This window comes from Phyllosticta capitalensis, assembly GCF_038381095.1.
Source record: "Phyllosticta capitalensis strain CBS 128856 chromosome Unknown BKA78scaffold_10, whole genome shotgun sequence".
In the NCBI taxonomy this organism is placed as follows: Eukaryota; Fungi; Ascomycota; class Dothideomycetes; order Botryosphaeriales; family Phyllostictaceae; genus Phyllosticta; species Phyllosticta capitalensis.
The window spans coordinates 537,311-552,635 of record NW_027117448.1 but is presented as its reverse complement, the minus strand read 5'-3'; the positions used below and the strand labels follow the sequence as shown (position 1 = coordinate 552,635).

General features: G+C 51.9%; 9 protein-coding genes across 9 annotated transcripts; 2 read left to right on the top strand and 7 right to left on the bottom strand.

The window, feature by feature from the left end:
* Nucleotides 1-593: 593 nt before the first annotated feature.
* On the bottom strand, nt 594-3,303 carry BKA78DRAFT_355929 (uncharacterized protein; the record flags this gene model as incomplete). Its single annotated transcript, XM_066891994.1, has 7 exons — nt 594-682; nt 745-1,189; nt 1,241-1,370; nt 1,429-1,489; nt 2,193-2,649; nt 2,702-2,831; nt 2,882-3,303. 7 exons carry the CDS (start codon nt 3,301-3,303, stop codon nt 594-596), a joined length of 1,734 nt encoding a protein of 577 aa, XP_066740369.1.
* Nucleotides 3,304-3,536: 233 nt separating this feature from the next.
* Nucleotides 3,537-4,615, top strand: BKA78DRAFT_355928 (uncharacterized protein; the record flags this gene model as incomplete). Its single annotated transcript, XM_066891993.1, has 3 exons — nt 3,537-3,880; nt 3,931-4,084; nt 4,136-4,615. The coding sequence occupies 3 exons, from the start codon at nt 3,537-3,539 to the stop codon at nt 4,613-4,615; spliced, it is 978 nt and encodes a 325-aa protein (XP_066740368.1).
* A 720-nt stretch (nt 4,616-5,335) lies between these two features.
* Nucleotides 5,336-6,258, bottom strand: BKA78DRAFT_355927 (uncharacterized protein; the record flags this gene model as incomplete). The annotated part of the gene is made up of 4 exons (XM_066891992.1): nt 5,336-5,379; nt 5,437-5,875; nt 5,946-6,075; nt 6,128-6,258. 4 exons carry the CDS (start codon nt 6,256-6,258, stop codon nt 5,336-5,338), a joined length of 744 nt encoding a protein of 247 aa, XP_066740367.1.
* Nucleotides 6,259-6,636: 378 nt separating this feature from the next.
* On the top strand, nt 6,637-7,356 carry BKA78DRAFT_323197 (uncharacterized protein). Its single transcript, XM_066889180.1, has 3 exons — nt 6,637-6,755; nt 6,817-7,011; nt 7,306-7,356. Exons 1-2 carry the CDS (start codon nt 6,680-6,682, stop codon nt 6,987-6,989), a joined length of 249 nt encoding a protein of 82 aa, XP_066740366.1. The 5' UTR covers nt 6,637-6,679; the 3' UTR covers nt 6,990-7,011; nt 7,306-7,356.
* A 625-nt stretch (nt 7,357-7,981) lies between these two features.
* On the bottom strand, nt 7,982-8,940 carry BKA78DRAFT_355926 (uncharacterized protein; the record flags this gene model as incomplete). Its single annotated transcript, XM_066891991.1, has 4 exons — nt 7,982-8,019; nt 8,073-8,529; nt 8,587-8,716; nt 8,768-8,940. 4 exons carry the CDS (start codon nt 8,938-8,940, stop codon nt 7,982-7,984), a joined length of 798 nt encoding a protein of 265 aa, XP_066740365.1.
* Nucleotides 8,941-9,903: 963 nt separating this feature from the next.
* On the bottom strand, nt 9,904-11,023 carry BKA78DRAFT_355925 (uncharacterized protein; the record flags this gene model as incomplete). The annotated part of the gene is made up of 3 exons (XM_066891990.1): nt 9,904-10,689; nt 10,747-10,876; nt 10,923-11,023. The coding sequence occupies 3 exons, from the start codon at nt 11,021-11,023 to the stop codon at nt 9,904-9,906; spliced, it is 1,017 nt and encodes a 338-aa protein (XP_066740364.1).
* Nucleotides 11,024-11,792: 769 nt separating this feature from the next.
* BKA78DRAFT_298767 (uncharacterized protein) lies at nt 11,793-12,509 on the bottom strand (the record flags this gene model as incomplete). Its single annotated transcript, XM_066886962.1, has 2 exons — nt 11,793-12,415; nt 12,467-12,509. 2 exons carry the CDS (start codon nt 12,507-12,509, stop codon nt 11,793-11,795), a joined length of 666 nt encoding a protein of 221 aa, XP_066740363.1.
* Nucleotides 12,510-13,083: 574 nt separating this feature from the next.
* Nucleotides 13,084-13,983, bottom strand: BKA78DRAFT_298766 (uncharacterized protein; the record flags this gene model as incomplete). Its single annotated transcript, XM_066886961.1, has 1 exon — nt 13,084-13,983. The coding sequence occupies one exon, from the start codon at nt 13,981-13,983 to the stop codon at nt 13,084-13,086; it is 900 nt and encodes a 299-aa protein (XP_066740362.1).
* A 630-nt stretch (nt 13,984-14,613) lies between these two features.
* On the bottom strand, nt 14,614-15,203 carry BKA78DRAFT_355922 (uncharacterized protein; the record flags this gene model as incomplete). Its single annotated transcript, XM_066891989.1, has 3 exons — nt 14,614-14,928; nt 14,979-15,104; nt 15,159-15,203. The coding sequence occupies 3 exons, from the start codon at nt 15,201-15,203 to the stop codon at nt 14,614-14,616; spliced, it is 486 nt and encodes a 161-aa protein (XP_066740361.1).
* Nucleotides 15,204-15,325: the final 122 nt, after the last annotated feature.

The window sequence follows — 15,325 nt, the reverse complement described above, 5'->3', positions numbered from 1 at the left end:
GTGCTTGAACCTCGAGAGTCATCCAGCCTCAGGGGGTTGGGTCTGTGTGTAAGTAGATGTGTCCACTTCTCGGGCGCGTTGCAAGCATAGAACATGGGGTGGAGTCGTTAAGTCTCAGTCACAGCCAAGCCGCAGTAAAGCGAAGCCTTGAATTGAAAACGAGCCTTGCATTCATAGTTCCATTCTCTTCTTCCCCATCCCCTTGACATATCCGCCTCTCGATTGTTCCTTGGTCCTATCCTTCTTTCGCCTGGTCCTGCCAATTCCGCCAATCCTTGGCTTCGAAGCAAGCGTCTGCGCCCTTCGCGGGCCATGAGAAATGCAGCAAGCTTTGCCAGATTCTCCCTCCTTCCTACTTCCAGGTTGCGCCTTTGTTTCGAAAGTAGTGCGAGCGCAGCAAGAGTCTGCTGAACGCTAGTTCCAACACCTTTGAAAACATCCTCAGTGAGTTTTGGCTTTATCGGAACTCGCGGTTCGATGAAGTCGGAGAAACTTTCGGAAGTTATACGTACCCGTGCCTAATAGTAAACTCACTGAAGTGAGGCACCCAGCGTGTGGTGGTAACCCACCGCTATTAGGCACGGGTAGGTGACTCAGTGAATCTCTGAGTGCTTCCTCTTAAGAGGAACCCTTTCAACAACCATATAAGGCAATCTCATGACGCGGTGGCAGCAAGCCCTACCTATGAGATAAACAGTCAGTCCCTTATTCTCTCGTCGTTGCCGCTCTGTCGGGAAGTCTTACATTTGCGCCCCGTATCAACCTTGACCAGCGCATTGGCGACGTCCTCCCTGAAGGCGCTGAAGGTAGCCATCAGATTGCCAAACATGGGCTGAACGAGGAGGCCGGGCAGGTGGATGGCCGACATGCACGACAAGAATTCTCTCATCCTCAGGCTTGTGTCCGTGTCTGGCAGCGCCTCGTATATTCTCTTGACGATGAATGGGGCCATGCCGTGGCAGAACACTCCCTTAGACAGCCAGAGCCTGACCAAGCGTCTGTATGCCAGCTCTTGCAGACCGGGCACGCAGTATATAGCGCCGATAATATACACTTCAGTGTGCATCATCAGGAGCTGGAGGCCGTAGAGGCGCGGGATGCTGTAGTCTCCGACGTAGAGATACTCGAGGAGCGCATTGATGGCGGCCGGGTCGTCGTTAACCATCTCAATCACGTTCGTATGCGTCTCCTGCAGCCGGTCAGTAAGTATGCTGTCTCCGTTGTTAACAGGGAGGCTCACCTTGAAGTTGCTCATGACGGCGTGGACAAAGAACTCGCAACCCTTTACGACAACGGCCTTGTGGACGGTCCATTCCCTAGCATTGGAGGCGCGCATTGTGAGGTCGGAGAGAGTGCCGCGTTGGAAGTCCCTGAACGTGCGTGCGCGTCAGTGCGATGTGCAGTCCTGCTTTTTGTGCCTGAACCTACGAGTAATGGCCAATGCCATGGAAGGTTTCGATCTTTCCTCTCGTGTCGTCTTCGTCGCCCACTTGGGTCAAGAAAGCAAATTCTTGTGGGTGCCGACTCATCAGAACCTCTACCTTCGGCTGGCGAAGTGACCCCTCGCGAAGGGGATCCATGTCGATAGAAACGGCACGCCAGGAAACTGCGACTTCGGTGAATGGAGAGTTGGAAAGTTGAGATCACGAATAGGTGGAGCTCTGAGGTTGAGGTGGCAAGGTGCTTGATTGCCTTGGTTATAAGCGAGAGATGAATGCACAGCGCAGCCTCTACTATGGAAAGAGCTTAAAGCCGCAAACACCGATAATGCAAAACCAAACCGAGTCTACAAGTCGTGTGTCGTGTGTCTATCAATGAGGCTGGAACTACTTGGTTTCAACGGTGGCTTAACTATATGTGAACTATAGCCGTGGGCAAAAGCTACTGTGGTCTGCCCTGTGCTCAAGCTTCCAGCATCTTCTGACATTGCAACTCATTTCCTTGTCACGTTTCCTCGATTGCGAAATTCCTGCGAACTCTTCCATCCCTCAAAGCCGTGAAGCAAAGCAAGCCTCGGCGTGAAGCACGACAAGGCCATCGAACAAGTAACCTTTCCTATCTGTACCATCTCGATTCACTGCCGATGTCCTGGAGCGGCAGTCAAGCAGATCTGAGATCGTTCTCACAATGTTGGCCTTCAAGAAGTCAGTTCCAACTTCTCAATTTCATGTGATGGAGGGGTTGACTCTTACATCGAGCCCGCTCGGTTCCACATTTGTCGTCGTTCTTGACCATTGACTTGGCGATATCAATGCTGAAGGCTTCGAAGTCGGCCATCACTTCGACAAATTCCCTGTTCAGAAGCAGGCCGCGAAGATGGACAGCAGCCATGTCGGCAATGAAGCACCTGATCTGTTTGTCGCTCACTAGCGTGGAGTTGTAGACTCTCCTGGCCACATCATTGAAGATTGGGCAAGGGCACCATGCAGTGAACCAGTATTTGACGAACCGTCGATAGGCAAGATCCTGTAGCCCCGGGATAACATAGATTTGTCCGATGATGTAGACTTCGAGATGTTGCAGTAGGACCTCGGGCTTCCGTGGAGTGTCCTCGACGATGCTGTAATCCTCGACATACAGATATTCCAGCAGCGCCTTGACGGCAGCGGGATCGTCATTTGGCATCTCAACGACGTTTCTTCGAGACTCCTAAGACTTATTAGTCGCCGTGTACGATGACTCCTTGAGCGCTTGGAAGTACCCTGAAGCTTCCACTGAGGGCATTCTTGAAGAACTCGCAAGTCTTTGTCACAATCAATTTGTGAACTTTCCATTCAGCTCCATCTCGATCGCGAACAATGACGTCAGAGTGAACTCCAGTCTCCAAGGCACTGAGAATTGTCAGTATGGCGCAAGCGGAGATTTCTGTTTCCAAACCTACTGGTAGTAGCCCACTTTCCTGAAAGACGCTGTATTGCCATACTTGATCTCCACATCCTTCACGTCGTCCATGTATTCAAGCTCCACTGGGTTCCTACACTGTCTTTGGGTCTCTTCTGGCTGAGGTTGCGGTTTCTGTAATGGTTGCTGCAAGGCCGCTGCTGGCGCGACCCCTGTCTGGATGGACTGGGGTTGAGCCTGAGCGTTTTGTTGCTGAGCAAGCTGTGGCTGTTGATGCATGAAGTACTGAGGCGCGACGTGTGGAGGCATCACGTATTGCGGTGGCTGACTATATCGAGGCTGTCCGAACTGGGGTTGAGCGTATGGCGGCGGAACGTATAGCGGTTGAGCGTACGGCGGCTGACCGTTCTGAGGCGGGGCTGGCAGTAGTGGCACCAGCCCAGAGGCCTGTGGCTGATTCATAGCGATAGGTGGTGGTGAGGCGGAGAGGCAAGGTGCAGGAGTTGAGGATGGAGGAGGTTGAGGTTTTGTGCGCGTCGCAAACGCAGAATGAGAAGGAGCCACGCGCGCCTGCCCGATACGCAGACCACTCCCCTCACAGATGCGCAAGAAAGAGACAGTCAGCTGACAGACAAAGTGCTCTTGCCAGACGGCTTCTTTCCCACCATCAAGACCGTCGAGGAAAGAGGGTCCCGATGACTCCCTGGCAAGCTGGAAGTTTCTCCTGCCTCATTCCCCTAGTCTTTCACCTGCACTACTCCAAGCAGCCCCAAGAAGCACGCACGGTACCTGACTGCATCGCCTACTGGGACATAGAATCCTCACTCACAGCGAAGCAACCCCTGAAACCGACGTTTGATCCGTTTCGCAAACAACCTCCTGGCTTTTCGGCATCTCACACTGTCCGCGAGCTCGTCATGTCAGAGTCACCAGCAGAGATGTCCGATGGCCCTTGTGAACGCATGATTGTTCTCGACGAAGTTTCAAACACTTTGGCGGCGAGCGTTCCACGTCCCGACTTGAAGACGTTCCTTCACACGTAAGTCTTGAAGCACAAAACCTCCTCGTACGCCCTGCTAATTCATCAAGCATTCTAAAATCGCAGGACTATTCGGACCTCAAGATCTCGCTGAAAAATGGCAAAGAGTATCTTGTTCACAAGGCTATTGTTTCCCAGAGCTGCAGTACTTTCCAGGACCTCCTCGTACAAGAGGCGGAGGTGAATCGCATAACGGGGCTTGATGTTGGTTGATCATAACGCGAGGTGAAGGTCATCTTGACTGATGACGGCCAGAAACAATCTGAAGGCAACCGAATCGACGAGATCCGATTGGATGCCCCTCCAAACGCCTGCTATGCGCTCATCGAATACCTCTATACGCGAGATTACGACTTTGACTCGGTCGAGGACAATCAAATACAGGTCTTCTTTCATCTTGATGTCTTCCTGGTCGCCATGGAATACAAAGTGGACGGTCTGAAGCACCTCGCGGAGCTTCGGTTCAACAAGGCGTTGCGCTCCGAACACCCCGATGGCTGGTCAATCTGCGATCTGGTCACAAAGGTCTACGATACCCCTTCTGAGCCTGAGTACGAAGGGTTGAAAGTGGCCGTCTCCATGTACTGTGCCGCGCATATGCCGGTCCTTTTCTCAGATCAACAATTCCGAAGCCAGCTTTCTGCAGTGCCGGAATTTGGCAACGATTTCGGCGAGGCGACGACAAATATCGATGGCAACGTTTTGAATTGTGCTTGTGACTGGAATCCCAATTGACGCCTGTTGGTGGACACAGGGGGTGTTCGTAGTTGTCGGATTCAGGAGTCAGGGGGGAGGATGGGGGTTGATTGTTGATGAGCCATCCATAAGGACGCAGTTTTTCTTTGGATAGGATTGGGATAGCAGTCTATGGAGATAGTCACAATGACAGGATAGAATCAAACTCCTGACTTGACACAACATGAAAGACTGATTATTTGTTGTGAAGCAGACAATTGATGACAAGCCAAGCCACGGCGATTTCAAGGCACTGATGACGATCAATCGTTCCTTGGGCACACATGACGTGAACTCATTTAGCAGCCCTTTGTAAAGAGAAACCGAAAGCTTTTCAACTACTCCGCAGTACTGCATTCGATAGCAAGGATGCCGCAGTGATGCAATGCGCCAGAACGCCGCTCATGGTGGTAGACTAGCCCCCGGCCAAACGAAGACCTGAATGGCTGCTTGAACGCAAAGTTTGATTTGGCCGCCTCCGACCAATTTCGAGTGCCGCTTCTGACTGGTGCACCAACTACTGCTTGTACCCTTTCCAACAATTCCAACCAGACGACTCCAACAAGACGACTAGTATCCGGTTCCTGTCCAAGAATTATGCAGACTGATGCGCTGTGGAGCTTTGAAGGGTGGTCCGGTTCTGGCGGAGAGTCCGCCGAATGATGATCAAGGCCAACCATGATTGCGGTCGATTCAATAGGACGTTTCGAAGGGACGTGATCATCGCTTGCGTGACCTTCTGGTGATATAGTCACAGCCATGGCCTTGTCAATGATTAGCGGTAGACTCTTCAGTTTTGCAGGCGTTGTCATAATTCTTACAGTCGATGCGCTCCTGGCCCTGAAGCACTCCCTGCGCGATGCCTCTTCTGAATGCAGGGTACTCGACCATCACATTTAGAAACTTCTTCATCACGAGAAGGCCGTGGATATGAGCAAAGGACACGTCGAGCAGAAAATCTCTGATCCTGCGGTCGCTCTCAGGTGTGCTTTCGTAGATGCGTTTGACAATGGGGACGACCATGTAGCAGCCCGGCTCAATGCACACCATCATTCTGACGATATGGCTGAATGCCAGGTCCTTGAGGTCGGGCATGTTGTATATCTCGCCGATAATGTAGACCTCAACGTGGAACATGAGGATGTAGTTTAATTCGGCAGCACGGATGATGTTGTAGTCTTTCGCGTAGATGTATTCCAGCAGAGCCCTCACCGCTGCAGGATCATCGTTGGGAAGTTCGATCACGCCGGTCTCAGCTTCCTAAAGATAGTCAGTACCCTGGACTCTTACGGATGAAGGAGAAGTAGATGACGAGTCCGAGGTGTGATACCTTGAAACCGCCCTTGATCGCGTTGGCAAAGAACTCGCACTCTGAGCACACAATGATTTTGTGGACCTGCCAGCGTCTGCCTGCCCTGTCAACAATGGTGAGGTCGGAGTATTGGCCGGACTGCAGATAGCTGCGATGATTCAGTAAGAGGCAATTACTGGATTTGTTGTGGCCAGACGTACGAGTAGTTGCCACGATTTTCAAGACGCGGTTCAACATCCAAGAGTGGCGCGGAAGAGACTTGACCGTCGGAGCACTCATCAACCGCCTGTGTTGAGAGGCTCTGGTCATCGCGCTGTTTCTCCTCATCCATGGCTTGAAGACAGCGTGCAAACTGGCAATGACATTGAGCGCTCCAAATTTCAAGGTGGTGATGTTGCGATGTTGCGAGGTCGAGAGGTTGCAAGGTTGCGAGGTGAAGAAGTGTGGGAAGAAAGTGTGTCGCCCAACGACCCAAATCGACACGGCGCACTTGAGCATGTGCGAAGGCCTTACTAAGCGACTCAGCTTTTTGCAAGCAACCAAAATTCTGAGCAGTCTTGGAAGTGTTAAAATCAGCCTGGCTATTGTTCAAGTGATGTTTACGTAAGCAACAGCGCTGCCCCCTGAAACCCCTGATCCCCTGATTGGAAATGAACAACAGACACGCATCGAACTGAAGATTCTGAGACGGCCAGCTCTACTCTTTCAGTCCCCTTCATCACAGCCATCACTAACAGAGTCAGTAAGTCCAAATGGAATATCTTCAAATGTCTCAAAGCTTGTCGATTGAGATTGACGAGGGTTTCCAAAGGACTCCGCCCCCAAAAGACCTGGTTTCTAGTCAGCGGAATTTTCAAGGCTCACGGAGGGGGAAATATAGCCTCCACGCACGCGATGACTCATTCCAATCGTCCTCATCCTTCCACATCGCATTTGCGACGCTGTCGTAAAAGTCCTCCACCTCCTCCGGCAGGGATAGAAATCGGAGTCTGGAAGCAAATCAACAAAACGCTGGATGCTGTTCTCAACGAGTCTTTACCTATTTGCATGTTCTGGCTATGAGAGTCTCTGCTAGAACGTCCCGGTAAGCCCGTATGACACATTGCCGTCGAAGTGCCGCAAGCACAGGAAGCTTCGCCTCCTTTTCTCAGCGTCAGCGGCCAGAAAAGAGGTTTTTGTGTCGAGCTAGGATTTCCCACCTTGAATTGGCCGCTCAGCGCCTTTTCAAAGATCTCGCAGCGCTTGCAAACGTCTTCAGAGACACGCAACTCTTTGTCATCTGACAAGCGGATGACTACCTTTGACTTGTTTTGTTTGCTAGAGCGCCTTAGAAAAACCTGCTTTCCAACACGTTTACTGAGACTTACTCGCAGAGCAGTGCGTCCAACTCATTTTGTCTTTCCACTGCGTAATAAGCCAAGGCAGTGGCATGCAAATGTCATTCATCTTATCATCAGAAGAGGACGACATAGACGTTGCGCAGGACATTTGGAGCCTGTCAAGCCAGTGGAGAAATTTTGAATGCGCGCTAAGACCCTTAGTGTGTTGTACACAAAGGGTTCGGGGCGAACAAGCAAATTGATCATGTCCAGCAGAAACGCAAACTCAAACACTTGACCCAAGAGGAGTAGTTAGAAGGTGGAATCAAATTAGGAAAGTCTCATTCAATATGCAAGCAAAGGATCCATCCATCAAAGGATCTTTGTGCCGTAGCATCTCAGGAAGCTTCCAAGCAGCACTCGATCGATGGCCTGCTTCCCAGGGCTTGCTTTATTCCAGGTGATAGCAACCTGAAATTCAAAATCAAAATCGAACCATCCAGAAACCAGGAAAATCAAAACTGTCCATCCATGTCCGGACCCCTTTTTTGTGACCCAACTGCTCGCATATATCTCATCGCACCCATGGCACCTCCCCAGTCCCCGTTTTTGGTCTCAGTCGCAAAATTTGATGTCCAGTCGAACTCGCAATATCTGTCTCTCGTTCCCATCAGTATTTGGTGTCGTAAATCCTGGTATGTCGAGCTGCAAGTGGCAGCCGTTTGGTGCGCACGCTCAGGTCTTTCCCTCAGCCTTGTCCCTGCAGGAGACGCCTGCGATTCCGGTCAGCTCTCATGTACGTAATGTGTATTGAAAGCAATCTTACACTTGGAAACCTGTTTGCGATCCAGATGCAGAATCGCTTTGCCCAGGTCTTCGGCGAAGGCGGGAATGCTCGCCATCTTGTCAGTGAAGTCAGGGTCTTGCAGCAAGCCGGAAAGATGGATCACTGAAGCCATGGCGATGCTGGTCTTCATCTTGCAGCTGGGAACCACCTCCGGAATCGACTCGTAGATTCTCTCCACGCAGAGAGGGATTGCCGCGGCAGGGCAGAGTGACTTGTCAGTTGCAATGATCTTGTGGAAGGCGGCGCGGGCAATGGCCTTGAGACCTGTGACTCCGTAGATTTCGCCGATGATGTAGGCGTCGAGGTGAAGCATGACGGTGTCAAGGCTCTTGCTGCCGTAGGGGTTGGAGTAGTCGTCCGTGTACAGGTACTCGATGAGCGTCTTCAGGGCAGCGGGACTGTCGTTGTTCATCTCAATGAGGTGGGAGACAGATTCCTGTTCGCGGTCAGTCTCGCTCAATCAGGAAGTGAAGATGAAAAGATCTCAAAGTACCTTGAATCCGCCCTCAACTGCCTTTGCAAAGAAGTCGCAGCGAGTACAGACAATGTGCTTGTGAACACGGTACTCCTTGCCATCCTTGTCGCGGATGGTGAGGTCGGAGTAGGCTCCCGTCTCCAAGTTGCTGAGTCAAGTCAGTAGGTTTCAAAGTGAGGTGATCTGAGCCGGTACGCACGACAAGATGGTCTTTTGGATATTTGGGCCGTCCGGCTGGCCGGCGGTCTTCTCGAGATTGTTTGCATCCATGTCTGTAGGGTCGTTGGCCAGGGCTTTGCGTCTCTTAGGTGAGCGGGTGTTGTTGGTGGGAGGAGCTGGGCGCTTGACGTTGGGGTTGGCTTTATACTCCATAGCGCGCGGAGCCTTCCTGCCGTCTTCTTTAGGAACTGAGGCGAGAAGTCTTTGAAGCGAGAAGCGCAATCCCCTTTCTGGAGTATGCATGTCTAGATCCCAGTCCGCCATTTCTAGTAGTGATGGTTTGTTGAAAAGTTGTGGCGCCGAGAGGTGGTCGAGGCATTTAAATACACTAAGTCCACCGCAGTACGTGCAAGGAAGGATCAACAACGCGTCGCGACTGCCTTGGTTACATAAGTTGCCTGAGCTGCTAAAAAATACTAAGTCCATTGCGGTGCGCGCAAGGAGGTATCGACAACATGTCGCGACTGCCTTAGTGACAAAGATTGCCTGAGCTGTTGAAATATACCAAGTCCACTATAGTTCGTGCAAGAAAAACTCGACGACTCCTTGCAACTATTTTGGTAGTCTGAAGCCACTGAGCTATCTAAATACACCAAGCCCACCACGGTGCGCAAGAAAGACTCAACGGCTCCTCGAAACTACCTCATCGCCCACATTTACCAAACATTAGATTCTTCGCGCATTGATTCCTATGTCAGATTTAAGTTGAAGTGTTCAGTCCATTTGCGTGAGGATGACAACGAGCAAACAGAATGAGTACATCACAAATATCATCCCTGGAAAACATAGACGGAGATGGATTATTTTGAAGAGACGGCGGAGTGTTACCATTGGAAGTATTAGTTGGTAACGCCACCATGTCTTCAGTATCAACGCGAATTTCCATGCGATCGTTCCTCTCGCCCGTAGTAGCATCTCTTGGAGAATTAGCCAGTGTACCCGCGTCGCCAACTATCTTCTCCCATTTCTGTGGTCGAATTGTCATCGGACCAGTGTCATCCCTCCCGTTCTGTTCCACCAGACAACAAGATTCCCTGCAACTGACCGAAATTGCAACGCTTCCAGTGCCTCTCCTCATCCAACAGCCAGAGCTTTCACTCTGCACCACACTTGCGGTCAATTCAGAAACCATTTCCATACCTCGTAGCTCCGCTGGCACTCCAAACACTCGAGAAAGTCTTCATCAAAGTCGTTTGGAACGTGATCCTCGTGACAATTGACGTTCGGGCACCTGAAAACGGTGTTCTTGCGATCAGGGCAGGAGTGGCGTTGGGCGACATCAAGCTGGCCTTGGACACGGGCGAGCTCGGCGTCACGACGCTTCAGGTTGTCAGAAGCTTGCTGCAGGGTAGCTTTGGTCGTGCTCAGCGATTGCTCAAGCTGACGACGAGCGCCCTCGGATTTCTTGAGCGCAGCCCGAGTCGCCTCCAACGCCTTCTCAGATTCCTCGAGAGCCTCAGCATGACTTTTCTTCTGCTGAACTGCTGCCGCCTTGGCGATGTCGAAAGCGAAAGTGTTGAAGCGACCCAGCAAAACCGGGAACTCGTCGCTTTGCGTCAAGACTTGCAGATTCTCGGCGCACTTGGTCGTCAAGAGCTCGCGAGCCCAGATATGCGCGCTCGAAGCTTTGTGGTACGCCAGCTCCACTCCCTTTGGAAGCATGTCGATCAGGTTGAGACATTCGTGCATCAGGGCCTTCTCAAAACGCTCCTTTGCAATGGTTTGCAATGAGGGCAAGCGGTACTTGTCACTGATCAGGAAGATCTGCAGGTGACGTAGAGTTTTGTCCGACTCGTCTGCTGAAATGATCTCGCCGTAGTCGCCAATGTAGAGAAACTGCAACATCGCTCTCACCGCGGTCGGTGGGTCTAAGAGCATTTCGACCACATTCGATTGGTCGCCCTGGCTCTTGTCAGCACATGCAAACCTTGAGAATTGGTGCGTATGGAAGTGGCCTACCTGGGGAATGTTCGAGACAGCATGACGGAAGAAGTCGGCTCCTCTGCACACAACGGCCTTGTGCACACGCACAATCGCGCCATTGCTGAGCTTGACAGCTAGATCGGAGTACTCTCCAGAAGTGAACATTCTTGAAACATCAGCTGTGATCTTTGCTTTGAGGGCATTGAGCCTACCTGTTGTATTCCAGCTTGAGAGAAGTTGGCGCCGCCGCGATTGCAGGCGTAGGCGCTGCCGACATAACTGGCGGCGGCTCTGCGACCTCTGACTGCTGCATGGTGCGAGACCTCAGAGAAAGTGACGTGCCCGCCGCCGCGAACGCTGGCGCAGGCGCAGGCGCCGCCGACAGAGCCGGCGGCTCTGCATACTTCGACCGCAGCATGTTGCCCGAGCTTGGAGACCCTCAGATGCTGGTGTTGAAGCGATGCGCGGAGAGAGATCTTGAGGAGATGTTTGGGCTGAGGTTTGGGAAGGAATTTTGAAGAGGTTGGTGGAGTGTGGGTGCGGGCACTCTCGCGAAGGTAGAAGAAGGAAGGCACTCGGCGCCCGCTGCTGCCTCAACTCGTCCATCGCACCTTCCAAGCTCGTCGCGTGAGTCGCTGTCTTGCACATGGCAGCCATACATAGGTCAGGGGGTGATGATAAACAAAGAACAATCAACGTGCACCTCACCTCAAAGCGTGGATGCACTTTTTTTGGGGGTTGCAGAGCAAGGCGCATCTGTCTCTATTTTGGCATTGGAAACAAAATCAAAATACGCTGTGGCAGATGTGGGCTAATGCATGGAGACTCTCGGAAATAATGACTGAATGTCGAAGGAGCTGGAACCGCACAATGCAAGAAGTCAAATCCATTGTTCTTTGACACTCTTTGTGTCTGAATCGAAAGCTTTCAGCGCGCGTCCAGGCGCATATTGATTCAGAGAAGACCCGCGACTCCGCACGCTGCGAAGACCACCTCGGTATTCTCGAGCTTTCCCGTAACTGTCTCATCGTGTCTTGCCTTGTGGCCCCTTCTCCCCCGAATGCCAAATTCTCTCCCCAATCTCATCCGTCAAAATTGAAGCACCCCTCCTCGGCCAAGTGCGCCTTGAAATCATCGATCGTGACAAAGGCCAAGTTGCACTTGCAGATGCGGAAGACCAAGTCCTTGAAGGGTATGTTACGACCATGCTTGCAGTGCACCTGTGACCAAAAGCAGAAGGATGTCGTCCAGCGGTCGTATCGCTGCCTACAGTTGCCACATCGAAGTGGTATGTACGTCCGCGCTCGGTTGCGTACCGCGTGGAAGAACTGCCGGCAGGTTTCGTAGATGCCAAGGTCCTTGGAAAGTTTCTCGGCTTTATCAACGTGCAAGACGTTTACCGACTTGAAGATGGAGTACTGCCGGCTTAGCTCGTGAAAGACATCGTTGGGGATCTCGGCGGATGGCGTATGGTATTTGTATCCGGCCAGGTTCAAGAGGCCGGCGAGTCGTACGTATTGAAAGCGTGTTATAGAAGCCAGTCGAGCGCTCTTGATGGGATCGTCCGCAAGCCGCATGCAGATGTCCTTCTCGGTCATGTAGATGATGTTGTCTGGGCGGTTGGCGATGGGCGTGCCTCCGGGCTTTCCCAAGAGCTTGAAAACATCAAACTTGTCGCTGTTTGTCTGCGTCTGCGGGTCTGCCGCTACATCGACTTGTAAGCAATGCAATTTCGTGTTTGAAAGGTTTCACTAACCGTCTGCATTGGAGGACGAGGTTGAAGGGTCGGCTTCAGTCATCTCCGGAAACTGAGGGAACGCTGGCCAGTTGCGGCGTTGATCAGCGCGGATGATGGTGTAGATGGCCGAGGGTGAGGGCTATCGTCTGCTTTGGGTCGGTTTGATTTCCGGAGAAAGATGCCCAGGAGGTATCATCCATGGATGGTGAAGATGGCAAGACGCAAAGTCAACGGCGGCTGACAAAGATGGAGATTTCATCGCGCAAGAGTTGCGCGGACATTTTGCTTTCACCTTCGCTCATCTTCCCGTCGCATACTTGGTGTGCCTGATTTTAGAGTCGCATCCTATTCACCGTTTGGAGAAGAGCTAAGCAGTCTTCCAACCACTGTCTCCAGTCCACCGAGCTGAAGCTCTTCTTGCTCGGTCTGAAAGCAACTATCGTTCTCACCAAGTCCGACCCGGATGCCTTGTGATGCTCGACTTAAACCCTCCAAACTCGATCCAACCAAGTATTTGAACTGCCGTGCCGCCTGATCATCTTGTTAGTTCAGTAACGTGGGTTGCAAGGCCTTGGAGCCCACAGATCCCATCGTCCATCGAGCTGCTCAATCGTGCGGCATCCTAGCTCCAGAGCTCATGTGGGGGGCTCATCCGGTGGGCCCCTTTGCCATCCCTCCAGCACTCTCAGGTACTCCCTCATTTCCACCACGACCTGCTTCAAGTCCTCAATGTGATCATGCTGAAAGAATACGATGAACTTCTTGACTGCTGCTTCACGTTCCGCTTTGTCCCAGGGTGTATCCTCTTCTTCATCCGATTCCTGCGTGATGATGGACAAAAGAGTTCTTTCTTCCCATTCCTGCGTGATGACGGACCAAAGGCTTCTGAACCCCTCGATTTGATCTTCGGCCGAAGACTTCGACCAGGCTTCTCTCTCACTGACCGTTGCATAATTGTTTGACTTGTCGATGAACGGCTCCAGGTCGTTCTCCAGATAGTGGCTGATTGAAGGCATTTTTTCTTGAAGCCTCATCAGGCACTTTGTGCCCATGGACAAGCTTCTGTCGATCATGTTGAGTCTGTGAAGGCGGGTGGCGTCTTTGGTATCGAGGCTGATCTTCTTAGCAGGAAATGGAAGCATGTTTCCGATAGTTTCGACAATATCAGCGTGTCCCTCTTGCATGAGTCTAGAGAGGTTGCGCGGTGCCCGTAAAAGGCCTCCGATGGCAGTCCGAAGCAAGTGGTCGTAGACTCCTTGCAAGTCGCCGTCGAGGAGAAGATCCCTGATGACGGTGTGGATTGGCTGGTCTAGGACAGTGGCAAAGACTTCCAGATCATTCAAGTACGGCCTTGACCGCCGCTTGTTTACCAGGAGAACGTCGGTTCCATGTTTGGTCATGTTGTGGATGAAGATGGTTGGACTTCGGAGGATTTCTTCGAGATTCGTGAGGAGTGCGAGGAAGTAATCGTGCTTCATGATGTGGTACTCCTGGGCGCAGACTCTACGCATCGTGGGATGGATGTTGTCGGACATACTTCCTATGACCAGGGTCAGCTTTGGGTGATCGAGTTGGATGTCTGACAAACCTCGAGCATGGATGTGGAATATTGTGGGCAATGGCGCTGACGAAGAAGACGTTGACGTCAAAGTGGGTGACGAAAGAAATCGCTGATGCCGAGAATCTCTGTTGCTAAGTCAGAGCACGTACAGACGGGGAGTGTTCAAGCGCTTGATACCTTGAAGATAGAGAGAATTCTTCTCCTGATGGAAAGTCACAAGGAGCATTCAAGCGCTTGTGTCCAAGTGTGTGACAACTTGAAGCTGAGCCCAGGTTGGGATTGAATTTCTTTGTCGCCTACTGTGGCTGTGGCGTGTCACGGATTGTGTTGTTTGCCTCCAGATGATCTACAAAAGTACAAAAACAATAGACAACAAAGCGAAAATGTTTTACAGCTTGGACCCGAGGGAAGACCTGACATCCACTTCTGTTTTATGGGACCAAAAGTGCCATTAATAGACTAGGTATGGTCGTTGACTCCAGACTCAGAGTGTTATCGACGTCACAAAGACGCCATTATCCTTCGTAGGGTTTCGCGCCCTACCTCTCAGCCTGTAGCATCTTGATCGTTTCCACCAGAGACTCATGTAGCCATAAGGGCACTCTCAATCTTCGTAGGGCTTGCCATCAATGACCTCTCCATGCAAGAACTTGAGGATCTCCCTCATGGCGAGGTCACGGTTAGCCTCCTGCTTGAGCTCGTGGATCTTGTTGAAGTAGGTATCCTCCAAGAGGCTCTGCTTGGCCTCTTCACCCTTCTTGAGGGTCTTGCCCACCTTTTTCCAAGCGTCCAGCTCCTTCTCAAGTCGCACAATGTCTTGATTGAGCTTGGCGGTTGAGGCCTCGATGGCGACACGCTCGGCCTTGATAGCGTCGTACCTCTCGACCTTCTGACGAACCCTCTCCTCTGCAGCCTCGGCCTGCTATCCTCGTCAGTAAATCATCGTGAGGCGCTTTGTTCCGGCTTTACCTCGCGCTCAAGCTCGGCGATCTCGGCCATGATCTTTTTGTATTCTTCGGCTTCCTCTGGAGCGACGGACGAAGGCACCTTGGGCGACGAAGACTCGGGGGGTGAGCGTGCGGACGACATGGCGTTCTGCCTTAGTCAGATGGGGACATGGGTCTCTCACGATACGGATGGATGACCTACCTCTGATTCCAAGTGAAGGCGGGCGTTGGAATCGGTGGACGACATAGCTTGTGATATCCGACGAGTGTCTGAAGGCAAAGGTGATGGGCAGAGGAGATGGGGGTTAGGTGGTGGATGTTGAAAAGTGTTCGTCCAAGATCCCCGGCAGCTTGAGGTTTGTGGTCGAG